The 28,000-nt window shown below is 48.2% G+C and overlaps 1 protein-coding gene and 1 long non-coding RNA gene across 7 annotated transcripts in view; one reads left to right on the top strand and one right to left on the bottom strand.

Annotated features, from left to right (window-relative positions):
* The window catches only part of LOC127493200 (uncharacterized), a 150,399-nt gene that overhangs the window by 16,774 nt on the left and 105,625 nt on the right, over nucleotides 1–28,000 (bottom strand). The window contains exon 3 of the long non-coding RNA XR_011381827.1: nucleotides 97–27,000. This is a non-coding gene — a long non-coding RNA (uncharacterized lncRNA). The remainder of the gene's footprint in view (nucleotides 1–96; nucleotides 27,001–28,000) is intronic.
* GGTA1 (glycoprotein alpha-galactosyltransferase 1 (inactive)) overlaps nucleotides 1–28,000 on the top strand; it is a 66,064-nt gene that overhangs the window by 35,011 nt on the left and 3,053 nt on the right. The window contains exons 1-6 of one of the 6 annotated variants that reach the window (XM_017350065.3): nucleotides 431–474; nucleotides 6,660–6,748; nucleotides 14,307–14,342; nucleotides 17,014–17,079; nucleotides 17,564–17,680; nucleotides 24,619–24,756. In XM_017350065.3, the coding sequence (XP_017205554.3) occupies nucleotides 6,669–6,748; nucleotides 14,307–14,342; nucleotides 17,014–17,079; nucleotides 17,564–17,680; nucleotides 24,619–24,756 (437 nt within the window). In that variant the 5' untranslated portion in view covers nucleotides 431–474; nucleotides 6,660–6,668. Of the gene's footprint in view, nucleotides 1–429; nucleotides 475–5,540; nucleotides 5,679–6,659; nucleotides 6,749–14,306; nucleotides 14,343–17,013; nucleotides 17,080–17,563; nucleotides 17,681–24,618; nucleotides 24,757–28,000 lie in introns of those variants that run through there. The other 5 variants (XM_070056256.1, XM_070056259.1, XM_070056255.1 and 2 more) reach the window with 5 other exon arrangements.

The following is a 28,000-nucleotide window of genomic DNA, read 5'->3' as shown; positions in this document are numbered from 1 at the left end:
CGGGAAGAACCAGCAGCAAACCCGGGGAGGGCCGAGCAGACGAAAGAACAGCGCAGGGTCCTGTGTCGTTCCTCCACGAAGAGGGGGAGCGACAGCCTGGGTCCGGAGGAGTCCTCCTCTTGCCCAGGGGTGGTGATGTGGGCAGCCTGTGTGGCCCTCTCCTGGTGGCGGCCTTCCCCCCTCCCACCTCAGGCCCAGTTTGGACCTGTGGCTTCACTTGGCAGGGAGGCTGTGCTCACGGGCTTTCAGCTCTGAGTCAACAGGCCTGATAAACAGCCCATTTCCCAGGCGAGCAAGAAACAAAGCAGAGGGCTGCGACTCCCCCTGCTTCCTGAAACAGCTGTTTATTCTTTTGAAAGGAGCTGGAATGCCGCACCTTCCCTGCCTCTGAGCCCTGCCTCCTCCTGCAGATCCCACTCAATAGAACTCGGTTGTTTGGCCTTTTCCTCCGGAGGGAAAGCAGCAGACGATGAGGTATGTGAAATGTTGAAATGATGTGCCTCTGCCGCGTGGGGTCACTGGGGAAATGGTGAAGAGTTGGCCTTGTGGATCCGCCCTGGGGCAGGGTCCCTGCTACCCCCTAAGCTCTCGCTGGTCCCCTGTTTGGAACGAGGACAAAATCCTTCTTTCCCCAGCAGTGGGTCTGGAAGCGGGAGCTGGTGGGACTCTTGCAGTAAGCTCTGGTTTTATTTGGCTCCCCTTGGCAGGACCGTGCAGGGCTGCAGCCGATGTGGCTGTGGCCTGGTATTTTCTCTGCAGGATTTATGGGGACAGGGCAGGGGCAGGGTCTTGGGGACCCTGGAACAGGCATGATGGAGAGATGCGAACTCTCTCAGGACAGTGCAGCAGCTTCCATTCCTCTTCCTTTGGTTCTCTTTGGACAGATCCTTGCGCAGTGGTTTCTGGGTCAGGCAGCAAACACAGCAGGCTGGATCCCGGCCTTTGATTTCCTGACGGGTATTCAAGAAAAGGCGCTTCAAGCTGCCCCTCACAGGACAGGTTGTTCCATTTGTGATGGCTGGGCTGACGGTTAGCCGTGTATTTAGTCTGAGACCTGTCTGTTGTTTTCCTGCGTCTGGGCTGATGTTGACCCTTATAATGAAGAACATAACTGGGAACAGCCTTCCATGTTCTTTCCCGGCCATGAATTGACCCCGTTTCTTCCCCAGAGGAGCGCTTCTACACCGCCTGCCAATTTAGAGATGTTTTCGGATAATGCGGTACCCTCCCTCCTTTCCCTGGCATCATCCCAACACCAGGCACTGGGCCAGGAGGCGCAGGGTCTGCACTTAAGACCCACCACTTCTGGGTGTGTCCAGGGATCTCAGGCGAGCAGCTTCCCTTTGCCGACATTTAGATTCTTCACGACAAAGCCGAGCCAAGGCCACTGCGTTGACTCTTGCGAGGAACACGGGTGATGGGAACGAGGACATCCCACACCAGGCACAGGAGGTGCCTGGAAGCAGCAGCAGAGGCGTTGAGCCGGTCAGGGCTCGCTCTGTAGTCCGGGGAAAGGTGGCTCCACGGTGAGTCCCTCCGGCGTTTGGCTGGCTTTGGGTCAGTCCCACGTGGTGATCATGAGAGACAAAACGAGAGGCTGTACCAAGGAGATCTGAGTATTCACCTGTGGCCAGGCCTTCCTGTTTAGGTCAGCAGCCGAGTGGTTAAAAGACTCCCTGGGTCTGAATCCTGAGCCCTACCACTCTATGCTGTGCCATGGGGCAAGTTACTCCACCTCTGTGAGCCCTGCTTTGCTTTCATATCTGAAAAATGGAAATAATAACAGAGTAACTTCGCAGCGTATGTGTTATCATCTGAGTGCCTGCTGCTAAAGTGTTTAGCCCAGGGCTGAGCCTGCCTCGGTCTGGGAGGAGCAGGCCTTGCAGGGCTTGAAGCTGATTCAATTTGGAGGCATACTTAAAAAAAAAAAAAAAAGATGCAAAGTTGTAAATACAATATTAAGTGGGGAACTAAATGTTTAGAATATGAGACACACGATACCACAACAAATAACAAGAACAAAAACTGACAAATACTCCAGATATGACAAAATCCAGAAAACCGCATTCTAGTAAAATAATACAAAGAGGTGATGACTATTACTTGGCCGCCTCATGCACCTGTCATGTGTTGGCAGCGTGCTCTTTGCTTGCCTCTAGCTGACAACAATTTTCTAGTCTAATTGTCAGTAGCGACAAGAGAAAGATAAACCAGCGTTGCCTCCAGCGTGGTTAATCAGTGGTTGCTTTTTTATTATTGAGAGCTTACGAGAGATTCTTTCTGCTCCATAACCTGTTATTGGTGATGCCGCATCTGTAACAGTGCCTTGGTTGGGTGGTGCTAACCAGATCACTGTTTAGATTCGGCCCTCTCGTGCTTGCTGGGCCTGGGTCCTGGATAGACTTGGATCATTGTGGTCCCCGGGCAGGACCAGAGCCGTGTGCCCTTCAGGTCCTTCTCCCATCCGAGCTGGAGGGTGCTGGGTGCTCAACAAGATCCCGGGGCAGGTTGTCATTGGACCCAGGTGGGTTTAGGGATAGTGAGGTCAGCCTCTCATCTCTACCTGCAGCCTCAACAGGTGACAGAGCCACAGGGTGATTCCCTCGGGCAAAGGAGCACCGTCTGTCCCCGGGAAGCGTGACTGGGGCTTTCCCATTGCACTGCCGTCAGATTCAATGTCAGTCTTGCAAGAGAGCTCATGCCAGTGAGAGGCTCTGAGGGCCAAGCTTCACCAGCTCCTGGTAGGCCAGCCTGTGTGCGCAGTGCATGTTGGCTGGCTCATCCATCATTTGATCGACACATCAAGAAATGCACTCAGGTTCCTGCAACAGGATGAGTTCCAAGTGGCTACATGAACCCCCTCTTGAAAAATGAGGTCCCACGTCAATCAGGAAAGCTTGTTGGGAAAGTTAGGTCCAAAGGACTTATTCACCAGACCAGAGACTGAGGCCAGAGAAATCTGGGGCTCTGGTTACAAGAGCGGGTTCTGCCCCCAGTGCTGGGGCTGACTGCAGGCCCGCTGGGTGGATCTTTCCCAAGGGGCAGAGCTGAGTTTCCGTGCCACATGGTGGGGGTGGTGGGCTCACCCCGACTGTTCTGTGAGGTGCTGCCATGTATGGATTGCAGGGCAATCATAAACAAGGTCTGCTTTTGTGTTTTCAAGGACCCAGTGAAGGTGCTGGAATCTCTGGGTTGGGTATGCAGAGGCTCTGAGGGTTTAAAGGGACTCACCGGAGGTAAACACCTGGGATTCTGTTGACTTGAGTCTTAGCACTAGTGTAAGTTTTACCTGGAATACTGCCTCTAAACCCTCTCATTTGTTATCAAGGACATGGAGCACTACAGACTGGAATTTTGCCTAAGGATAATGAATACCTAGTTAATTTCGGCTCCTTCCAGAGGCCCCTACCAGCCCTGTTTTAGTTTGCAGCACTTTTGTCACTGCCCGACATGTTCTATCCTGTTGTGTCTCCCATTGGATTGGAAGCCCCTTGGTGGTTTTGTTTGCTGAAGTACCTATGGTTCCAAAAACCACCTAGTTGCATGGTAGCCATGTTCCACGTCTGTTCATAAATCTGTTATGCAGCAAGACTGGCACCTTCCTTGTTCATTTGTTCACTCTGCAAACATTCAGCGTGCACCTGCCGGGTGCTGGGGACTGTCCCTGTCTGGACCCATCACATTCACTCAAAAGGGAGCAAAGCTCCGGCAGAGCAGAGGCAGTTCTTCCGGGTGGAGGGGCTGGGTTCCTAGGGCGGAATGGAGAAGTTATGGGCAGAGAGGAGAGCACTTTAACCTGAATAGATTTGGTTCCTCTGCCACTACTTCCACCCTGCCTAATTCCTGCTTTCTGAGCTAATGGCTTTTCCAGGGCCTCTGAGTACACAGGGTCACCTTTCCCCTTGATGTGAGATGGAGAAAACAGGGCTCACTGGAATTCCTTTCAGAGAGGAATTCTGTTTAGAAGGAATACCTTGGCTTCGCCCGGTGGGGTGGATCTGGGAGACTCTCTGAAGATGTTTGTGTGTGTGTGTCTGTGTGTGTGCGTGTGCACGTGGTTCTGTGCGAGACGGGTTGGGGGTAGGCAAGGCAGGATTCATTTATGGGCCACATGGAAAATTCTTTGTGACTCTCTGGGGAAATAACAGTGGAGAAGGGGGAGGGCGAGGGTGTGCGAGGGAAGTAGAGAAATGACAGACTTTACAACATGACCTTGCCTTGCGAAATGCCTCCACATCTGTAGCACAGTCTGCACACGTTCTGAGCTGTGGGTGGTTTCGTTCCCAAACTGGTGCAGGGGCCAAGTTCTGGGTAGCTGCGTCCTAGGATTGGCCTGGGAGTAGCTCTAGGAGTCCTAGGATGCATCTGGAGAGAAGTGACTGGAGTGTGAAGTCACAGGGTCTGAGGGATGACAAGAGGGCTGTGGGGCGGGGGCTGGCTGCCTTCACCAAGTCTGCGGGGTGAGGGCCCCGGGACTGCTGAGGTTCCTCTCACTGGAGGCACTGTGTTCATATTTACAAGTCCTCAGGCTGTCCTCTGATCCTTGAATGAATTTGGAAGCAAACCCACTTTTCTTAGGTAGCGAGTACCCGTCTTTAGAATTATACAGTTCTGACACTCCTGAAAGATAAGTAACACACAAGAGAAAGGCTTTCAGACCACAGTGGATGCCAAATGCTCCATTTTTGTCCACACAGAAAAATAAAAATGTTTTAAGAGCCCCATTGGCCATGTTGCCAATCTTCCCTGGAGACTCGGATTGTGGATTCCAGGGAACATGTTTATGCCCACGTCGAGTGCTTTGCATATGGACAGTTTCCAATTTTAAGTCTCAATCCAGAGTGATACCGGCCACGGCCAAAGATGAAGCAGGTTCAAGCCATTTATGAAGCCCAGAAAGAAATGAAATGAGAGTGCTGCACCCGATGCTAATTTCTGAAGTTGATAATAATAACAACGCCTGCGTATGTCTGCAGGGGCTTGCGAGGGGTGTCTGGTTTGGCTTCTCCTGATGTGTCAGGGGTTTATATTCCTCTGCTCAAGACTCCTCACACTTGTCAGACAGTTTGTGCTTGATCCTGAGCAGGTTGGTGGTGTGGGCAGGGGTGGTAAAACTAGGGCCACACAGCCAGCAGTGCTGTTGCCTCCTCTGCACCACAGGCCGCTGTAGCCGTGCCTGGGGCTTGATCAGAGAAAATCAAAGTCACATCCCACTTCCAAGGACTCTTCATCACGCTGTGGCACAGAACAGATGGTGAAGCCTGTAGCGTCCCTCATTTGTGCCCATTTGCACTTCATTTTACAACACATTCTTACTCCTAAACCCCAGATCCTCTCCTTCAAATGCATTTTGAGCACTTGTTAAGTATCAGGCACTGTGCTGATTGGAGCCACCCAAAAGCTCGTTTTACAGACACCAGTGTTAAGAACTAGCATCTTTTTTTAAGCATTCAGGCTATGCCAGGCACAGTACTAAGTAGTTTTTGAACATCACCTGTTGTCATGACCACTATTTTTATTCCTGTTTTAAAGACGGAAGGAATTGATTAAATACGATGCAGACGTTCACAGTCCCTATCTGAAACCCTGAGGCCAGACATGTTGGAATTCAGGATTCGGGGATGTGGATTATCTATTATACATCATGCTGCATCCTCAATGCAGCACTGCATAATAAAGTGAGTCAATATTTATGCAAAGAAGTGTTGAAACAGTCTCACTCGGTAGAATAAAGATTATAAATGGCCTTGATGCCAATTGAATTACAAAAAGGGATTTAGGGTTCGGAGCATCTTGGAGTTGAGGGTGAGGGCCTGGAGAACAGCCAGGGTTCGGGGTTATCCAGTTTTGGATGCCAAAGTCTGGCCTCAAATCCCCACCTTATTCCAAAGCCCTTGTCTGACCGCATTCCTCTGGGATGTGAAGACATCAGAACAGAGAGATGGCCACAGCCTCAGAATGAAATCTGTTCGCTTCCAAACCCAAGACTTTTCTAGCATTCAGTGACAGTGTTATTGACGCAGACGTCAAGTGGCTTCTCGGAGCCGTGGGCTGAGTTGTGTGCAGCCCCCTGCGTCTTTTTCACTTTGTCCTGGGCCCTAGGCTGTCTGTGCCAAGTTCACATGATAGTTTGAGAGAAGAAGCCAGAAGCAGAGGCAGGCTTACACGTGGCCGGGCAGGCCCGTCTGCTCGGGTCTAGAATACCACCAGTCCTATCAGTAGTTGTATTGGACGCTGGTGGTTGGATTATGACATTGAGTTCAATCTTGACTTCTGCGTTTCCAAAGAGAGCTCACTTTCAAAGCGACAAAGAATAGTGTCAGAGATGAAAATCCCATTCTTTGTCTTCTTTAACTGGATTTAAAAATCAAGGTGATAGAGCCCCTGAGATCTGAGGCTGGAATCCCCTAGGACCTCCTTTGAAAAAGAATTGGTGATTATGCAATTTTCCCTCTGTGCTCTTCTACTGACTGAATTAGCCTAATTTGCCATGGGAGGCCCATGCAATTTAAGGTAGAACACACTCTTCAGTTCTAGTTAAATATTCATAAATTTGTCCTTTTAGAGAGGATGTGGGTAGAAGCACTTCTTGAAAGCCATCTCTTGCTTTGCATTTCATTTATTTCGTCTGTTTTTTCCCCCCTCTTCTTTTTCCCCAGGAGAAAATAATGAATGTCAAAGGAAAAATAATTCTGTCAATGCTGGTTGTCTCGACAGTGATTGTTGTGTTTTGGGAATACATCAACAGGTAATTATGAACCATGATAAAATGATGTTGACGAAGGTATAACCTTGGCTCTGTCTCACTAGTATCAGCCACCTCACCAAGCTGGATTGTAGTTAGGATTAACTGAAGTCGTAAACAAAGGAGTCTGCCCTTCCGGTATTCCTGAACTCTGTGCTGTGTGGAAAATCACTGGATCTCCTGAGTAACTTCAGCCTCGTGGTTAAGAAGCCCACATCCCATAGTAGAGCACCTGGGTTCAATTCCTGCCTCCAGTTTCCTGCTAACGCAGACCCTGGGAGGCATCGGTGACGGCTCAAGTATGAGTCTCTGCTGCCCACATGGGAGACCTGGATTTTGTTCTTGGCTCTTGGCTTTTGCCCCTGCCCCAGCCATTGTGGGCATTTGGGGAGTGAGCTGGCAGATAGGATCTCTGCCTCTCAAATAAATAAATAAATAACTTCTGGCTTATTAATTGTCTGCCTTCCTGCCATGCTCCTGTTTATCTTGATTTTTCCCCCCTGGTAGGCTCGATTCCAAGAGAGTGAAGCCCATAATGTGATTTTACATAATTTATGTGATCAGATGTGGAAACAACCTTAAGAGATTTCAGACAGGAATTCCTTGAGAAATCCACCCTGAATTTTGCAATCCTAAGATACTTGCAGAGTTTAAAGAGCAACTCAAGGGTTGACTTTTCCTGCAAAAACACACACTTGAGTGGCTGGTGATTCATTTGTGCCTTGTTAAAATTTTTGAGCCTCTCTCTCTCTCTCTCTCTCTCATACACACACACACACACACACACACACACTCTGGAAAGCAAATGAATCGAATGTTTCTCTGTTTTCGAATTCATCTGTGGATTCACCTCGAACAGCTAAGCTGCCTGTGTGATTTTTGAGAGAACAATGATTTAGAAATTCCAGCTGAAGGCTCCACGAGTCCCTACAGAAGTGCCCGATGCCTTTGCCTTTGGGCGCACTGGGAAAGCTCAGCCTTCAGGTGCAGAAAGTCCACTGCAGCATTAGAGAGGACCGGGCTGTCCCAGCACCTTTGGTATTTTCTTGGTGAAAATGTTTTAGGGGCCTCCAAGTTCCAAAGGACCTGGACAACATTTGAATATCTTTTTTGAATTCTTCAGTTCGAATCTTTGGTGAGCCAGCAGCACCATCTTGGCTGCCGAAACGAGGAACTGCACCTTCAGGCACGTCAGGAACGCGAGGGATCTCCAGAGCTGGTGCAGGGCGGCTGCACAGACCCAACTGCTTCTGGACCGTTCTCTCGTTTCATTCAGAAAAACTCATTTTAAGAAAAATATTAAAAGCCAGAGTGTGACTAAGTTAAAAGCGTTTGGAAACCAGGTCTTTTGAATTGAGGAAACCGAGTGTATTTTGTCCGAAGAAGGGATGAGTCAGAGTTGGGCGTGGGGACCCTGGGGCTCCCTTAGGCACTTGAGGGATGAGAGTATCCAGGCTGGAACGCAGGGCCAGGAGACCTGCGCCGGTTCTGTGCCGCCGCTTGCCTCCTCTGTGACCTGGGACGACTCAGTCGCTCTGTTCTTCCATTTCCCAGTCTTTAAGCAGGGAGAAAAATCACACTGCTTGCCTCTTAGGATTGCTGGGAGGCTGCTCCAAGAACACACCATGCACGGAGTGACTTCACAACTTGTCTGTCACAGCCTTACAGGCTGGGGAGGCAAGGTCAAAGCGCCAGCTGCTACCCTGCCCCTGCCCCGGTGAGGGTGCTCTTCCTGCTCCCTGTTTCCACACATTACAGACGGGAAGCAGACTATGATCTCTTCCTCTTGAGAGTTTATTTATTTATTTGAGGGGCAGAGTTACAGAGAGAGAGAGAGAGAGAGAGAGATCTTCCATCTGCCTGTTCACTCCCCACATGGCCGCAATGGCCAGAACTGGGCCAATCCAAAGCCAGGACAGGAGCTTCTTCCAAATGTCCCACGTGGTGCCCAGTGCAAACACTTGGGCCGTCTTCTACTACTTTCCCAGGCCACAGCAGAAAGCTGGATCTGAAGCGGAGTAGCCAGGACTGAACCGACACCTATATGGGATGCTGTTGCCGCAGGCAGATGCTGAACCTACTACACCACAGTGCCGCCAGCCCCTGGTCTCTTCCTCTTATAAGGACACCAGCTCCATCATGGTGGTACCGCCCTCATGACCTCATTGAAACCTGCTCCCCTCAAAGATCCCACCTCCAACTTCTACCACACTGGGGCTAGAGCAGCAGCATATGAATTCTGGAGACAAACCAACCTTCATTCCATAAACGGTCATCGTTGTCGTCATCATCATTTGTTCAGGGGACAAAACAGACATGGGTACTTGGGCAAAGAGAAGGAAGAGCGTCAGCAGTTGGAATGATCCAACAGAGCAAGGAAGCATCAGTTGGAGCTCTTGCCTGGGGGTTGGAATGTTTATTTGTGTAAGCTTTAAGCTCTGATTCTGAAGGCTTGATTGGGTAACCTTGCTGTTTTGGATGGTAGCCAAAGTTGTACTTCCGTATTTTTAAATTTTGGTTCACAAAATTAAAACATGGAAGCCAAAGGCTGAGATGGACATGTGGGCACTGGCCTCTCAGAAATCAGCGTTGTTTTTCAGTGCTGGGTGTGTCCCTCTGCACAGTGGCTGGGGAGCTTCTGGCTGATGCTTTTAAATTGGCATCGTCTAGCCTGGTCACTTCATTCTCTGGAGTGTGGGATTCCCTTGAAGCAAACAAAGGGAGCAGATCTTTTGCCACTTTATCAATTGGCCGTGTGATGGCTTGAGGTGAGCTGAGAACACTAAGTTTAGACAGGTGGACAGCACCAAGCTAAGCACATCACTCATTAGTAAATAAAACTTGTCAGTAAAGCATCCTCGAAAAATGTCGTCCAGGGCAGCATTTGCGTTGAAGCAGGGTTAAAGAACAAAACAAAATGAAATACCAGGGGCCAGCATTGCGGCTTAGCTGGTTAAGCTGCCACTGCACTGCCATCCCATGTGAGCGGCTGGTTCAAGACCTAGCTGCTCCACTTTCGATCCAGTTCCTTGCTACTGGCCTGGGAAGGCAGTAAAAGATGGCCCAAGTGTGTGGGCCCCTGCACTCATGTGGGGGACCTGGAGGAAGCTCCTACCTCCTGGCTTCAGCCTGGCCCAGCCCTGGCCATTGTAGCCATCTGGGGAATGAACTGGCAGATGGAAGATCTCTCTCTCTCTGTTTCTCTGTAACTCTTTCAAATAAATAAATATTTGAAAAATGAAACTTAGAATTTTAGAATTCGAGGAAACCTTAAAAGTTATACAAAATTGTGATGGTGATGGTGATGGTGATGCCAATGACAGCAGCTACTAGTTATTGAGTGTTTGCATGTGCCAGGAACCATGTTCTGCATTGCCTCCAATTTTTACAGTAGCCCTGCAAAGTGGGTCTTGTATTCCAAGTCTCTAGATATGGACGCTGAGTCTCAAAAATGCTAAATGTTAATGATCAAGGTCACATTTTTTGGAAGATTTAGGTCCTTATGTGTCTAATTGCAGCTCATTCTCTTACCCTCTGCACAACCCTTATTCTAGTCAAGGGTATCCATTATTTACTTGAAAGGCAGAGTTACAGAGAGACAAGGAGAGACAGAGATCTTCCATCTGTGGGATCACTCCCCAAATGACTGCAACGGCCGGGGCTGGTCCAAGCTGAAACCAGGAGCCAGGAGTTTCTTCTAGATCTTCCACGTGGGTGCAAGGGCCCAGGTGCTTGGGCCATTTTCCACTGCTTTCCCAGGCACATTAGAAGGGAGCTGGATCGGAAGTGAAGCAGTCAGGTCTTGAACTGGTGTCCATATGGGAAGTTGGCACTGCAGGCAAAGGTTTAACCTGCTATGCCACAATGCCTGTCCCAAGAATCTCCATTTAGAAAATGTATTTATTCACCTCAAAGGTAGGGAGGTGGGAGGTATGGGAAGAGAGAGAGAGAATGAGAATATCCATCTTCCATCTGCTGGTTCATTCCCCAAATGTCTGCAACAGCCAGGACCGGGCCAGGCCAAAGCCAGGAGCCCATAACTCAACCCAGGTCTCCCGTGTGGGTGGCCGGGACCCAGGTACTGAGCCATCGTCTGCTGTCTCCCAGGATGTGCTTTAGCAGAAAGCTGGATTGGAAGCAGAGCAGCCAGGACTTAAACCAAGGACTCCGGAATGGGAGGTGGGTGTCCCAGAAGCAGTTTAACTGCTGTGCCACAGTGACAACCCCAAGGATTTCCATTTCTTAAGTGACAAGATGGAGGCCAACAGGTGAAATGACTTACTAGTGGGTTTATGTCCGTGTTCTAATTAGAACTCAGAACTTCTGATCCATTATCCTGGACTCTTTCTTGACCTCCTTGTCTGTGCTGAATGCCGTGAGGGATATGATGTAGGTCAAGTAAAATTCTCACCCTCATGCTGGCGATGTGGCCTAGTATGTTAGGCATCCATGTGCAGCATCCCATAGGGTCACTGGTTCAAGTCCTGGCTGCTCCTTTCCCAATCCAGCTCCTGACTAATGCACCTGGGAAACCAGTGGAAGATGGTCCAAGTGCTTGGGCCCCTGCACCTGCGTGGGAGACCTAGAGGAAGCTCCTGGGTCAGGCTCGGCTCTGGCCATTGCGGCCATCTGGGGAGTGAACCAGCAGACGGAAGACCTCTCTCTGTCTCTCCCCTTCTCTGTCTATAACTCTGCCTCTCAAGTAAATAAATAAATCTTTTATAAAAAAATTCTTACCCTCAAGAGGTTATGATTTGGAGGGGGAGATAAGATATGTGACTAAATAACCAATGATATGAAGTAGATGAAGGATGGTGGGTACAGAAGGGGCCTGACGCTGTGGCATAGTGGGTAAAGCTGCTGCCTGTGGCGCCGGCATCCCATGTGGGCTCCGGTTTCAAGTCTCAGATACACCACTTCTGATCCAGCTCCCTGCTATGGCCTGGGAAAAGCAACGGAGGATGGCCCAAGTGCTTGAGCCTCTGCCACCCGTGTGGGAGACCCAGAAGAAGCTCCTGGCTCCTGGCTCCAGATCTGCGCAGCTCCAGCTATATCTGCCATTTGGAGAGTGAACCAGAGGATGGAAGATTTCTCTGTCTCTCCCCCTCTCTGTAACTCTGCCTCTCAAATATGAGAGAGACAGAGACAGAGAGAGAGAGAATGTGATGTGACCCTGAATCTGCAAATTGCCAGGTGAAATTTGAGTGCTGGGTTATAGCCGATTCTCCTCCTCCTCCTCCTCCTCCTCCTCCTCCTCCTCCTCCTCCTCTCCCTTCCCCTTACAGGATCTGCTGTCAGATTCCCCAGGTCCATATACTACTTCTGTTTCTCACTAGCGGGATCACCTTTGGCCAGTCACTTAATGCTGCTTTCCTCAGTCCTCACACCTATAGGACTCCATGGAGGTTGTGAGGATTTCAAGAGCTAGCACAGTGCCCAAGTGTCAACAGCCATGAATATTATCAGAACTAATAAACAGCTTTAGACACCTGGAATTTCAGAGCTTGGTCCAAGAGGAAACCGCATGGTAGGAAAGGATGCATTTTCTTCCTAGGTGATGTGCAGAAGTCAGGGAGAGACTGAAACAATTACTGTTTGTTTTTGTGTTTCAGAGATGAGGTAGCTGAGGCTGGGCTGAGGCTGGGCTGGGGCAGGGCTGGGCCAGGTGCTGCAGCCCAGGTTCAGAGCTCTCAGCCAGGCTGTCCCCTTTCATTCACAAGGAGGATTAGTCAGCTAAGTGAACCCCAGAACCAGGCACAGCTTCTCTGCACAGATCATGGAGCAACCCAGTATGATGACAAGTCCTGTCACTTTTACCCCAAAATGTCTCTGAAATCATTGCCCTTCAGTCATGGCCCGTGGCTGCCTGGCTCACTGTCGTCACCTCCCAGCTGGTCTCCTCATCTATTTTTACACTTCCTTTATTCTCCAGGGATCTTTTCCAGTTACAAATGAGACCCCGTTTCTCCTCAGCTTAAAACCCTTCAAGGGCAAAGTTTCCAGGCAGGTCCCAGCAAGACCTCTGGCTTCCTCTCTCTTATCTCCTTGTAGTTGACTCCTTCCTTCTTCTTCTTCTTTTTTTTTTTTTTTTTTTGACAGGCAGAGTTAGACAGTGAGAGAGAGAGAGAGAGAGAAAGGTCTTCCTTCCATTGGTTCACCCCCCAAATGGCTGCCACGGCTGGCACTGCGCCAATCCGAAGCCAGGAGCCAGGTGCCTCCTCCTGGTCTCCCATATGGGTGCAGGGCCCAAGCACTTGGGCCATCCTCCACTGCCCTCCCGGCCACAGCAGAGAGCTGGACTGTAAGAGGGGCAACCAGGACAGAACTGGCTCCCAGACCAGGTTCCGGGGTGCCGGCACCGCGGCTCACTAGGCTAATCCTGTGCCTGCGGCGCCGGCACTCCGGGTTCCTTCCTTCTTTATGCTAGGGCCCTTGCACATTTTTTCTCTATGTGGAGCACTCTTCCCACTTCCTGTTCCCTCTTCCTCTTCCCCTGGTGACCCCTACACTTTATGGCATAGCGAAAACACCACCACCTCCTCCTGGAAGCCATCAAGATCTTCCTGTTAAGTGCTCATGGTTTCTTGGTGGTGGTTGTTGTTGTTGTTGTTTTTTCTATGTCTCTATTTGTATTTCTTAGAGACACACAGAGAGAGAGAGAGAGATCTGTTGATTCACTCCGCAAATGCCTACAACAGCCAGGGCGGGGCCCGGCTGAAGCCAAGAGCCTGGAACTCAGTCCGGATCTCTCACATGGATGCCGGGGGCCCAAGGACTTAAGGACTTGAGAACTCTCCTGTTCCTCCCAGGGCGTGCTCTAGCAGGAAGCTGGAACTGGCAGAGCAGCCAGGGCGTGAACCCAGGCACTATGACATGGGATCTGGGCGTCCCAAATGGTGTCTTAGCCGCTGTCCCAAACCCCTGCCCCTGCTTGTGCTTTTTATTTATGGTGCTTTTTGGAATATGAAGGCACGGAGCTGTGTAATCAGCTGAATAGGGTCCGCCTTGCAGAGATGAGGTGCAGACCTGTCTTGGCCAGCACTGTGTCCTCAGCAGGTGTGCACTGGATGATTGACTAGAGGACTCACACAGCTCTGGCCCAGCCTGGGAGGGCTGTAAGCCCGTCGCCCCGCCTTCAGCAATTGAAGAAATTCTCTCTGGGTGCAGCTGGTGCTGTGTTCTAGGGGGAGATGAATCCTGGGTGAGAAAGGGCTGGGCCATGGCATTTCTACCCTCCAGGCCCTCGGGGTAGCTGGCAGGAGAGGACCATCTGTCTCTCAGTGAAACCACTCCTGGACAATGGAGAGCTGTCTTCTGTTTAAAAAACAAAATCATGACTTGAGATTCTTCAGAGATCCCCTTCCCTGGAGGTCCCGAGGTGACTGTGCCTGGACACTCCCGGTCTCCTGCTGTCACTGGTTCTGTCTAAGAGGGAAGGAGAAACCTGGCAGTAGCTAAGATCCAGGCGCTCTGCTCACCTCAGGACTCAGTGAGAATGGTTACAAATGAAGACTTTCACAGCACTAAAAGTAACGTGTTCTTATTTCTTCTTTGCTTTTAGCCCAGAAGGCTCATTCTTGTGGATATATCAGTCAAAGTGAGTAAGCTGAATTCTAGGTATCTATGGGATGCTTCTCACATGTCTTGCACCCACTAAGGTCTGTTCTTTGCATGGCAGCTAGTGATGGCCCTCAAGCCAAAATAGGAGGGTAGCAGGTGGAGCTCCCCGCACACCCTACCTTGTCTTTATAGAACCATGGCTAGTGTTTTATCCTTGGTTCTCATGAAAGGAATCTTTTTTTTTTTTTTTTTAAGATTTATCTATTTACTTGAGAGGCATAGTTATAGACAAGAGAGAGGTCTTCCAGCCGCTGGTTCACTCCCTAAATGGCCACAACAGCTGGAGCTGAGATGACCCAAAGTCAGGAGCCAGGAGCTTCTTCTGGGTCTCCCTTGCAGATGCAGGGGCCCAAGCACTTGGGCCATCTTCTACTGATTTCTCAGGCTGTCAGCAAGGAGCTGGATTGGAAGTAGAACGGCTGGGACTCAAACCTGTGCCTATATGGGATGCTGGTGCCACAGATGGATGCTTAACCCATTATGCCACAGCGCCGGTCCCATGAAAGGAATCTTTAAGTAGTGTCATTTGAGGCACATCCCTGTCTTGCCTATAAAAAGGAATCTGGAAAGATACAGTCCATTATTCTGCCCACTATATGTTGTCTAAAGACCCATGCAAGAAACTGCTCTGAGAATAAAAGGGTAAGCTTGAGTTGCTTGATGAGCCACTTTGTATCTTTTAAAAAAAAATTATCTTTAGGGGCCAGCGCTGTGGCATAATAGGTAAAGCTGCCGCCTGAAGTGCCCGCATCCTATATGGGCGCCGGTTTGGGTCTGGCTGCTGCACTTCCGATCCAGTTCTCTGCTATGGCCTGGGAAAGCAGTAGAGGATGACCCAGCTCCTTGGGCCCCTGCACCCGCATGGGAGACCCAGAGGAAGCTCCTGGCTCCTGGTTTTAGATCAGCCCAGCTCCAGCTGTTGCGGCCATTTGGGGAGTGAACCAGTAGATGGAAGACCTGTCTCTCTCTTTGTCTGCCTCTGCCGCTCTGTAATTCTGCTTTTCAAATAAATAAATAAATCTTTAAAAATTATCTTTAAAAAAGCAAATTATAGCTATTTAAACTTGTCTTTTCATTTAATTGGCTTGGTTACTAGGAATCTCAGAGCAAAGTATTGTGCTTGACTGCTTGTGGCTGCCCCAGTCTTAATTCCTGTCATAATTTATACACTGGTATTAAGTCCTGGCTTTTATGCTTGCATGCCATGAGACCTTCTTAGCCAGTATCAGCTGTGAAATAAAAACAGAAATACAAGTTTACTTTGGGTTCCAATTTCCTGTGAAACACCATCTGGGTGACTAAATCACTGTTTCTCTTTCTGTTCCTCCTTGTGTTTTTTATTCCTGCGCTGTCTCTTGGTTTATGATAACCATACCTCTGTACTGAAAGCCATCTCAGACACTTCCTAAAAGTAGATGGGCTTTAAAACGGTTTTTTCATATTATTACGCTTGTTCATGAATTACCTCACCACCCTATTTGTCCAGCTGAATTCAGGGCGTTGCAGCCCCTGGCTCCCCTCCTTGCCCCACAGAAGGCCCCCAGCTGAAAAGACTCTCACAATGAGACAGTGTGCAGGCTTTCTCCTGTGGGTGGCTAAAGTGGGTTCTAATCACGCTTTCCCAAACTTCTTGTTCAGCAGCCCTCAGATTTTCTGAGGCTGTCACTGGTGACCTTTGGGCAACCTGAATTTTTAATTTTTCAAGCTGACCTTTGTAGCAACTTGAATTCTCCTAGTTTAACAAAGGAGATCATTCTGGGAAATGTGTGATTTTTTTTTTCCCCGTTAAGACTGTAACTTGTTACAGTAATTTTCGATTTAGAAAGCCTTTACGTGTACACGATTCTGTCAGTCTTCAAGACTATCTTCATGGAAGGTTTAGCATTATTATTATTATTTATTTTTTTTTTTTGACAGGCAGAGTGGACAGTGAGAGAGAGAGACAGAGAGAAAGGTCTTCCTTTTGCCGTTGGTTCACCCTCCAATGGCCGCCGCGGCCGGCGTGCTGTGGCCTGCGCACCGCGCTGATCCGATGGCAGGAGCCAGGAGCCAGGTGCTTTTCCTGGTCTCCCATGGGGTGCAGGGCCCAAGCACCTGGGTCATCCTCCACTGCACTCCCTGGCCACAGCAGAGAGCTGGCCTGGAAGAGGGGCAACCAGGACAGAATCCGGCGCCCCAACTGGGACTAGAACCCGGTGTGCCGGCGCCGCTCGGTGGAGGATTAGCCTAGTGAGCCGCGGCGCCAGCCCTATTATTATTATTATTAACTACACTTTTTAGAGGAGAAACTCAAATTTAGAGAGGGAGATAGCCTATCACAGTGACAGAACGAGCGAGTCGCAGATCCAGCACTCAGGCTGATGTGTAAATGCTGTCCTGTAGCCCTGTCTTCTTTCTTTCCTCTCCCTGGGTGAGTGCATTGCTGTGGGGGGGGGGGTGCCCAAGGAAGGGGCGGCTGAGGGGGCTCAGGGGTGTCCTCCTTCATTCAGCTGGAGTGTTTCATTTTTATTTCATGAACTGGCAGCTTTAAATTTTGTTTTATCTTTTTTTTTTAAAGTGATCTCTGCCATTAAAAATGTTTGGAAACTCCCAGAGTTTGGGGATTGCCTTATTTTCTAAAAATGTTTGCATTCTTCTTCATTTCTTAGAAACCCAGACGTTGGTGACAGCAGCACTCCGAAGGGCTGGTGGTTCCCGAGCTGGTTTAACAATGGGTAAGGTGGCCGGATGGCAGTCTGTGTGCCCCACCCCATGCTGGCAGAGTCTACATACAGAGGTCCATGAGCGTCTTGGTCACCTGTATTGCTTTCTGATATCTAGTTTGCGCGTAAGACAAGGTGGTTTTTTTCCCCCCAGTTAACTTAGGAGTAATGCTTGGGTTGAAGTTTAGATCACAGGAAAGACAACCATAGCCTAAAAATTCTTAGGAAGTCTGTTTTATCAAGTTTCCTCCACCCCCTGGAACAATCTGAGGGTTGTCGGGCCATTATTTTGCTAACTAGAAATAGGAAGGCAGTAAAAAAAAGCTGGGAACTGCACTTTTTCATCAAAGGTATGTCTTCACGAATAAATGTTCAGTGTCATGAATTTGTTTAGCCAGTTCACTTGGTGCACACTTTGTCTTGGACTGCATTTTTTTTGAGATATTTATCAACCACCATCCTTGCCTTACCTGACTTGTTTTCCCTTTGTATTTAGGTCCCATAGTTATCAAGAAGAAGAAGAAGACATAGACAAAGAAAAGAGGAGAGAAAAGGGACAACGAAAGGAGGATGATGAAGAAGAGCTTCAGCTCTGGGAATGGTTTAATCCAAAGTAAGACAGATAGAAATACCGCTATACGAGCAGTAAACCATAAGTCAGCAGGAGGAGGTGGGAACAGTGTAAGACAGCCATTGAGAACATTCTTGGTTTGGAAGAAGAAAGTGTCTTAGCATAGATTAGACCTTAATAATGAGTTTTGTTTGAAAAACAAAAAAAAACAAAATTTAGATCTAGATATTTTGAACCAAGTGGATGAGGTAACATGGTGATTCTGACAGCCGTTGGCTGGTGGTAGTAGATAAATCACAAAGCACAAAATATTGGGATGGGAGAGGTCTTCCAGGCCAGAGTCAGAACAAGAAAATTCGCTCAGTTACTTGTAAAATGGGAATGGTCGTTTTAAATAAGTCTCATGGGGCCAGAAATTCACTCGTTAGACAAGAATACACTAACGTTTATCAAAGCTTCCATGCTGGCTGGTGTTTTCCAAACTGCCAGTCATGGCTGTTGATGTGTTCAGGACTAGTTTAATGGCTCAAAACCAACTTAAAAAATTAAATGGAATAGAACATCCATAGGCATCACATAAATTAAGGGTAATTGTTGTATAGTGAAATTTTTGTTTCTGTAGATATATGTATGTGCATCTATTCCAGGGTGAGGGATCTTAGGCTCCAGAAAGACTGAATGTGTCCAGGCAAGTTCTCCTATTGTTTTGGAATAGGCACAGGGGCCATTTGAATTATTTATCACATCATCCACAGGCCATACAGAATGACCAACTTAAAAATTAGCTGGCTATCGATTTATTTAAATTTGAGTCCTGCCTGCAGCTGCCTTGGCAAAGCCAGACCAAATAATTTCCTGGGCCTTATGTGGCCCTCAGGCCAGACATTCCCACCCCTGTTAGAAGACCCATGCCAGGATGGAAGGATGGAAATTTTGGCCTCCCAAGTGTCATTTGATGAACTGGATAAAAGAGTGGCCGTCTATGAAATGCTTAGCTATAGCTAGAAGTGTAAGGAGATGAAAGTCGTGTTGCTTTGATAAGACCTTTAGGTGGGGGAGTAAGACCCACCCTTGAGGGGCGGGCAGGCTAGACGAGCCAAGAATGTCACCAAGGAGGAGGGTGAGACATCTTACTGTGGCACTCCTGCTTTGCTGAATGGGACTTAGGAGGTGGGACTGCACTGAAGTACTGGGGGGTAGGGAGAGGAGACAGACCATGGGCACCAGCTGTCACCCTCTCTCCCATGCATGACTCAGCTTTGCCTCCAGAGGAATAGTGAGCACATACCTAAACAACGTTGGTTTGGATGGGCATCAAATTTAAGCCTTTTTCGGGCACCAAAGTCTATTTTTTTGCATAAATGAAGATTAGATGAAGAATGAATGGGTACATGTTATATAAAGGCATCCTTTTCTGTAGGTCACCTAAGTATACCACAGTGTGCATGTTACAGTGTCCACATATTTCCACATCGAGCGCTTTTAGTTTCCAAGACACCACATCCTCGTTTGCCTCCTACGTCTGCATTCTGTCTCCTTGATAGGGGCATCTCCCTCTTCCCGGCCATCAGGTGTCAGGGTTTCTGGGGGGCTAAACCTGGCAGCTTATTCTCTGTTCTGCCTACACCACTCTCCAATATGCTGTCACCCATTGCCATGGCACTAGACACTGTGTATGAGAGAATGACTCTCACATTCACGTGTGGCCCAGACATCTTCTCTGAGCCCTCACTGGTATCTCCCAGCCCTGCCTGATATTCCCGCAGGACTTACATGACCCAGATAGATTTCTCAGTTCCATCCCACACTTGTTCTTCTCTTCATTTCTCGCCTCAGCAAATGGCTCCATAGTCAAGAGGCCTTTCCTCCGTCCATCCCACAGCTTAACTTATGAACATGTGCTGTTAATTCTCCCCCCAGTCTCTCTCACATCAGCCCCCTCTCTCCTCACCACAGCCACCATGCCTGTTCATGTTCCCATAAACTCTTCGCTATAAGCTCTTGCTTGTTGTTGCTTGAAAAGTTCCGTCTATAATGAGTTGTGGCACTCCACACTTTTTTTTTTTTAAACCTACCTTGTGATTTATAGAATTTAAACACTTCCTTTATCCAACTCGTGGGTACCACAGTGTATGCATAAATGAATACACAGAATTGAAAGTGCTTTGGTTACCCAGGCCCCTTTACTCCCGGAGGCAGGGGGAAGCTTTTGGCCTGTACTGATGGAACTACACATGCTGTTGTCACACGGTTGGGTGCCCTGTTTGGAAGCAAGGCATTTGAGCAGCTCTTTCCTGGCACTTTTCCCTCCTTTTAGAGCCCTGTGTTTGTGATGTCAGGCACATCTGGCAGTTGACACTGTCAAAAACTAGCTATTGGGGCCAGCGCCGTGTGCAGGGGTTAAAGCCCTGGCCTGAAGTGCTGGCATTTCATATGGGCACCAGTTCAAGTCCTGGATGCTCTACTTCCTATCCAACTCTCTGCTATGGCCTGGGAAAGCAGTGGAGGATGGCCTAAGTCCTTGGGCCCCTGCACCCGCATGGGAGACCCAGAGGAAGCTCCTGGCTCCTGGCTTCAGATAGGCCCAGCTCTGGCTGTTGCGGCCATTGGGGAGTGAAATAGCAGATGGAAGACCTCTCTCTCTCTCTCTGCCTCTCTGTAACTGTGCCTTTTGAAGGAAGGAAGGAAGGAAGGAAGAAAGGAAGGAATGGAGGAAGGAAGGGAGGGAGGGCAAGGAAGGGAAAGGGAGGGGAGGGGGATTGCATTTTAAAAAACCTAGCTATTGTACACATGTGGGCTGCCTTGTGTCTCTTCTGTTAATGAGTCTTGTGGGTATCTTTAAAAAAGATTTATTTATTTATTTATTTGAAAGGCAGAATTACAGAGAGGCAGAGAGAGAGAGAGAGAGAGAGGTCTTCCATCTGCTGGTTCACTTCCCAAATGGCTGCAATGGCCGGAGCTGGGCTGATCCGAAGCCAGGAGCCAGGAGTCAGGAGCTTCTTCCAGGTCTCCAGGTGGCTGCCTCCATTCCTCCCCTCTGTCTGCATTCTGGCTGTTTTCAGCTTCTTGCTAAGTTGGAATTGCCAGTAGAATTGAATAATTAACTGTTGAGAAATAGAGCAGTTTAATTTATAATTAAACATTAATTTTTTATATTGCTGCTTTTTCTTCCTGTTAGAAGGAGTCCTTCCCATTCAAGAAACCAAACTGGGCCCTGTTTTTTATGTAGTCTTTCTAAAAGATATGGACGGAGTGTTCATGCAGTTGAGAAGTATGTAGCAGGCTAAAAACCTGTTGGGACTACAAGACTGTCTGGTCTCAGTGCTAATTTTTCTGATCCCAGGGCTTAGCCTTAGTCTGCTCCTTCGTATAAATTAAATGAGAAAAGACTCAGTTACCTTATCCTTCTTTCCTATCCCCAGTTTCTTTATTTGTACAATGGGGATGATGACAGCATACACCTCATAGGGTACTTGTGAAGATTAAATATAAGAATCAAGAGGCCAGCGTTGTGGCATAGCAGGTTAAGCCACTGCCTGTGACTCCAGAATCCTATATGGGCACCAGTTTGAGTCCCAGCTGCTCTTCTTCCAATCCAGCTCCCTGCTGGTGGCCTGGGAAAGCAGTGGAGGATGGCTCAAGTGCTTGGGCCCCTGCACCAACATGGGAGACCTGGAAGAAGCTCCTGGCTCCTGGCTTCGGTTCAGTACAGTTCCACCTTTGTGGCCATTTGGGGAATGAACCAGTGGATGGAAGATCTCTCTCTTTCTGTCTTTCCTTCTCTCTCTGTAACTCTGCCTTTCCAATAAATAAATAAATCTTAAAAAAATAAATAAATAAAGGCAGAGCTACAGAGAGGAGAGAGAGAGAGAGAGAAGATACCCATTTGCTGGTTCACTCCCCAAATGGTCGTAATGATCTGGGCATGGCCAAGCTGAAACCAGGAACTAGGAGCTTCATCCAGGTCTCTTATGTGGGTGCAGGGGCCCAGGGACTTGGACCATCTTCCACTGCTTTCCCAAGTAAATTAGCAGGGACCTGGACTGGAATTGGAGCAGCCAGGACTGAAGCCAGTGCCCACATGGGATGCTGGTACTATAGGCAATGGCTTAACCCCCTGTACTATAGCACTAGCCCCAGTTTTGCCTTTCAAATACATAATCTTTTTTTTTTTAAGAGAGAATCAAAGTATTTAGTGTTATATCTTAATGTTAGCCGTCGCAAAGCACACTGGACACCGGAGTAAGGGAAAGGGTTTATTGGGGAACACTCTACAGACCGGAGTGAACGGGTGGCGAAGGAAAAAGAGGGAGACTGTAAGAGAGAGAGACAGAGAGGAGAAGAGCTAGCAAGGGGAGAAGAGAGAGCAAAGAGGAGAGAGGAGAGCAGGGCCAAGAGACCAGAGGAGGAGGCTAGAGAGAGGAACCGAGAGAGAGAGCAGGACAGAAGGGCCAAGAGAGAAGAGCCAAGAGTCCAGAGGGGGAGGCTGAAGAGAGGAACCAAGAGAGAGCAGGAGAGAAGGACCGAGAGAGCACTCGTTCAGGGACAGGCCCTTTTAAAACTTTGCCTGAGGGCGGGCAGGGAAGCAGGAGCAGCCAATCCCATTAGGATGGGGGTGGAGCCTGGCTCAGGTAGCTGGGCCATGCCACCAACTGTGCCAGTTTCCTAACACTTAGCCCCTTATGCACAGTAAATATTAAGTAAGTGCCACTCCCCCTTTCCTTTTTCTTTGTAATAATATTACCTGCTTGCCAAATCTCTAGTTTCCACATAGCCATAAGACCTAGCCAGTGGGCTGGGTTAAGGGTTAAACTAAGATTGCAGTGAATGAGGTAGCAAAGCATGTGCATTTAGAAACATTGGTTATGGAAGCTGTGTGTGTGTGTTTATGGTTTTTAGGTTTGAGGTCTTGTCATTCAGCAAAGTTGGAGGTACTGCAGAACTAACGCCTCACATAAGCTTCCAGAAACAAACAACAAAGCTCAACATTTCTGTCTGCACCAAGGAAAACAGTCAAAGCAGCTAAGTGGAGTGAAAACAGGATCTTTATTTCCCGACAAACCTGGATTTTAACCTGAGTGTCATGTCATCAGCACAGCCAGTAAATGTCATTTAAAAAACAGTAGGGTGGGGGCTCATAGCATGGAGTCCATAGTCAGACTATCTGGGTTCAAATCCCAGCTTTCCTGTTTATCAGCTTCATGACCTCAAGGCAAGCTACTTAACTTCTCTGTGCTGTGAGTCAAAATAACACCTACTTCAGAAGGGCGGCACAGTGCCTGGTCCCACAACAAGTGCTCATTGTGTCCATCTGCAGTGTGGCCTTGACAAGTTAACCAAGCTTCTCTGAGTCTTGGTTTTCTTACCAGGATACTGGGCGTTTGCAGGCCTACTACAAGACTAAGGGAGAAAGGGTATGCCATGGAGCCTGGCAGGTTGGTGCAGGGTCCACAATAGCTTCTTTAGTGACTGATGAAACCGAGAGCATCTGTGTCCTCCATGTGGCAGGTACACCCGGGGCGCCGAGGGCCAAGTCACAGAATTTGGGACAAGATAGGGTGGGCCAGGAGAGCAACTGGAACAGGCTTCCTTGCTCTATCACCTCTGTCACCCTGGACCAGCCTGGAGGCAATTCTAGCTGTGCCAGAGAACTAGTAACCGGCCAGGAACAGACTGGGGTGGATGGGCAGAGCCAGTTCAAGAATTGGAGGCAGAGGGACAAGGAGGTTGCTCTTCGGCTCTGAGGCGGGAGCCGGGGCAAGGCAGTGGACGACCCAGCCATTCTCATCAGCCTCACCGTGGAAAAAACCAGCATGGCAGAGGAGGTGAGGGCGGTTTTGTGAACAGTCCACCATCAGCGGGTGTAAGGGGCAGGGCAAGTTCTCGGCTCGTTTTGCTAACCTCTCCCTTGGTGACAGACAGCCTCACCATGGCCACATGAACACAGCTGGCAGGGACCAAGACTTTGCCCCAGTCACCCGGTACCTTCTCAGGATTGAGCCAAGATACTCTGGCCAGTGAAGCACAAGCAAATGCCAAGCAGAGTGATCATGTGTCAGTCTCTGTTTCCCAGTGGGGGAAATGCAGCCATTTCCTGAGCCAGTGGGGGTTGGGCCGAGTTGCCACCCCCACTCCTGCCTGGAGCTCACCCTCGCATGGGGCCTGCTGCTGGTCTGTCCTTTCTGCATTTTCCCTGCACAATTTCACGCTTTGTCATTGCTCTTACGTTGCTTCCTGTGTTTGTGTTGGCTTTGCCAAGTCCCTTTCAAGCTTTTTGAATGCGGAAACATACCCTCTTGCCCCTTTGTGTTCATAATGAAGAGACTACATGATCTAAGGAGAGAGTCTTTGCAGGGCCCTGTGTGCCAGCCTTGGCCTTGCTGAGCCTCTGTCAAGCTCCTTCATTTCTGGGTGCCCCTAGCCCTTTGTCTGTAAAATTAACAGTAATATTAGAATCCCCTTAGTCTGGGGCCCTGTTTGGTCAATAGTCAGGTTCCTATATTTTGGTCAATAGTCAGAAATCCCTTCTGTCAAAAGGAAAATAGAGACACCTTTTTCTGTTTCAGCTCTAATTCCATTCTCCCATCCTCCTGTATCAGGCTTAGGGTCTTCTTTAGCAGAGTTGGTACTCACAGAGACAAATTACATGCTTAGGGCTGGGGTGAATGGGAATGGAATAGAAGTAGGAGAACAAAGAAACCAGGAAGAGAAGAAAGGGGTGTGAAATGTATAGCTAAGGTACCCAGAAGGGTCCCAAGGACAGATCCCAGAGGCCAACGCTTACAGTCTCCCATCCAGAAGGTGCTTCCCCTGAAAATGTCACATGGGCCAGCCACATGCTTGAGTTAAGCCACAGTCAGGGTTCAAGTCCAGTCACCACAGATCACAGTTGACGCATTTTTCCTTAGAAACTCTCTGCCCCACCTTACAAAGATGACTTTGTAAAGTCCTGACTTACGGGACTCTGTTTTTATTACCAGGAAACGTCCAGAGGTTGTGACGGTGACTGGATGGAAGGCGCCAGTTGTGTGGGAAGGCACTTACAACAGAGCCATCCTAGAAAATTATTATTCCAAACAGAAAATCACTGTGGGGTTGACAGTTTTTGCTGTCGGAAGGTAGGTGTTGCTAAAAAAAAAAATTGTCCTTGACTTTTTCTTGTCCCAGGGTCAAAATGGTTGTGCGGGGTCCCTGGGACTCATGGAGACTGCTCATGTGTTGTCTGAATGATTGGAGAGGGGCATGCTCAAGTGGGACCATTTCAGTCTCCTATCTGCTGAGGCTCCCAGAGACTGAGAACAAAACAATGCTAGGGAAACCCACCCATTCCCTGCTCCGAGTAGGATCTTGGCAAAAAATACCTCAACACTCACTGAACCCAGCATCAACAACATACTTGCCTCTCTTCTCTGGCCTCCATGGCTTCCAGTGGGAATTCCAAAAGTGCCAGCTGGAAGATGACTCAAATGTGTATCATTCTTTTCTTTTGTGCTCTCAAGACCCCAAGCCCAAGGACAGAGGGATTTATAACAAGTTCTATGTAGAGAGTGGCCTAGGCATTGTGGCTTTCCATGTTGGAGCATGACTGACCGCTCTTCCATGGGTTCCTCAGGTCACTTCTACCTGATCTCGTCCAGGGGACCTGGCCCTGGGGCCATTCAGAACCTCCTCTTCCAAAGGTTGGAAGTGCTCCACTTTCAGCTTCCATTTCCTTGTTAGAACATTCGATGCAGAAACACAGTGATCACTCCTACTTGCAAGTTATAATTGTAATATTAGGTTTTTAAAACAACCCACTTTGGAGCAGATGTTGTGGTGCAGTGGGTTAAGCTGACACTTGCTACACTGACATCCCAACTGGAGTGCCAGTTCAAGTCCCAGCTGCTCCACTTCCTATCCAGTTCACTGCTAATGAGCCTAGGAAAGCAGCAGAAGATGGCTCAAGCACTTGTGGGAGACCCAGATGGAGTTGCTGGCCTCTGGCTTCAGCTTGACCCAAGCTGGCTGTTGTGGTCATTTGGGGAGTGAACTAGCTGAATGGAAGATTCCGCTCTCTCTCTCTCTCTCTCTCTCTCTCTTTCTCTTCCCTGCCTTCTATCCTCTCTCTTTATCTTCATTCTACCTTTCAAATAAATAAATCTTAAAAAAAAACCCTGTTTTGATTTTTTGGAGAATTTTACAATACTCCCTCCCCCCACCCAAGAGTTCAAATTCCTCCCTTCCTCCCTTCCTTCTTTCTGGGCCTTTCCATCTACAACTCTTGCTGAAAAAGCCACATGGAAAATTGGTTCCCTTGCCTTGTACAATGAGAATTGAAGGCTCAGGTTGATCTGAGCTTGCGCTTTGTGTCAAGGAAGGATCTAGAAGAAAGCTCTGTGGAGATTTGGTAGTTCTTCAAAAATACCTTCCCCACCCCAGAGCCCTGTGGCCATTGCTGTTACTGTTGTTACGATACTAATCAAATTCTAATGTTGCTGAATGTGCTGATTTTAGGGACCCGATTGTGTCTGTAATAGGGAAGGGTGACTGTGGAGTTTTGACTTTTTTACTGGAAGAATCTGTACCATTACGGGTCTGGAGCTAATGCTCAGGTCACCTAATCCTTTGGCACAAAAGGGAACAAGCACGCCACACTGCAAATTGATTTGATCCTGGTGTTTCCAAAAAGAGCAGCACATTGCCCACTGCCCCACAAAGACTACCAACTGCAACTCTGCAGAACTGGACTCTAAGTCATGCGTCCCAGTGAACATGCTGTGCCCTCAGCGCTGACAAGGGACAGCTGTTGGAAACACCAGCGTAAATCCCACAAAAAATGGATTTGGACTTTTAGGAGGTGTGATGTTTTGTTTTGTTTCCAAATAATAATTATACATGAAACCAAATGCAGTGCCTTAATCTCTAAATAATATTAAACATCACAATGACTCTCATCCCCGTCCATAACTCACACCAGTATTGTTTCCCAAGCACCAGTAAATTTTTCTTAACATTCCAGAGTACCAAATAATTTCCTGGCCACCAGCCACAGAACCATGTCAAAGTCACTTTTTGTACTGCTCAGATATATTTTTCTCCACTTAAAGAATCAATACTATAAACCCTTGGGTCTCCAGATGCCAACATTAAAAACACAATTTATTTTGTTAGCAAAGAAAGGAAATCCAAGCAGTGATAAACAGAAAAAAGAAGTGTTAGTCACATTACTCACAAAAGATCACCAGTGGCCGGCAGTGTGATCAGTCCACGTGCATGTACATGAGGTTTGGGTTTGGATGCGGTGTATTAAACCATCTGATTTCTTCTTCCTCTTCCCTAGAATCTCCATAGCATGGCTTGACAGGATGAACTGTAGCGTGGGCCTACAAAAGATATCAGTGGAATGTTTTTTGAATGAATTAATAAACAAGTAGTTAAAAGACCACTGTATAGTTATTAAAATTGCCAAAGTCAGAAACACTGACAACACCAAATGCTAGCAAGGATGTGGAGAAATGGGAGCCCTCATTCACTGTTGGGAGCTGCTCTGGAAGACAGCTGGGTAATTATTATAAAACAAAACATCCTGTCACCATGAGACCCAACAGTTGAGCTCCCCGGGATTAATCCAGATGAGTTCAAAAACTGCGTCCACACAAGAACCTGAACGTAGATTACCGCAACAGCTTTATTCATAATTGCCAAAACTGGGAAACAATCAAGTTGTCCTTCAGTAGATGAATGGAAAAATAAACTGTGATACATTCAGACCATAAAATTTTTCTCAGTGCCAAAAAGAAATTATGAGCTGTCAAGCATGAAAAGACATGAAGGACTCTTAAATGCATATTACTAAGCGAAATAAGCCAATCTGAAAAGACCGTATACTGTATGATTCCATCTATATGACTGTGGAAAAGGCAGAACCATGGGGACAGCAAAAAGATTACCCAAGGTTGGGGAAGGAGAGGGAGGAAATGAATAGGCAACTTGCCAAAGCCTGTGGAATTTACAACTCCAATGTAAACTCTCATCCAAAGGTGATAATGACATACCAGTGTAGATTCATGTATTGTAATAAACGTACTATTCTGGTGCCTGGATGTTAATAGTGGGGGAGGCTGTGTGGTGTATGGCGGGATAGGAGATATATGGGAATTCTCATTGCTTTCAGATAAATTTTGTTGTGAACCTAAAACTGCTTTAAAGAAATAGTCATGTTTTAACAAGAAGAGGGCAGGCGTTTGGCATAGCAGTCTTAACTGACATCCCGTGTCAGTGCCTGGGTTTGAGTGTTAGCTGTGTTCTCAACTCCAGCTGCCTGCTGATGTACATCCTGGGAGGCAGCAGGTGATGGCTCAAGTACTTGGGTCCCTGCCATCC

This window comes from Oryctolagus cuniculus, chromosome 1 (assembly GCF_964237555.1).
Source record: "Oryctolagus cuniculus chromosome 1, mOryCun1.1, whole genome shotgun sequence".
NCBI lineage: Eukaryota > Metazoa > Chordata > Mammalia > Lagomorpha > Leporidae > Oryctolagus > Oryctolagus cuniculus.
This window is presented reverse-complemented; position numbering and strand designations above follow the sequence as displayed.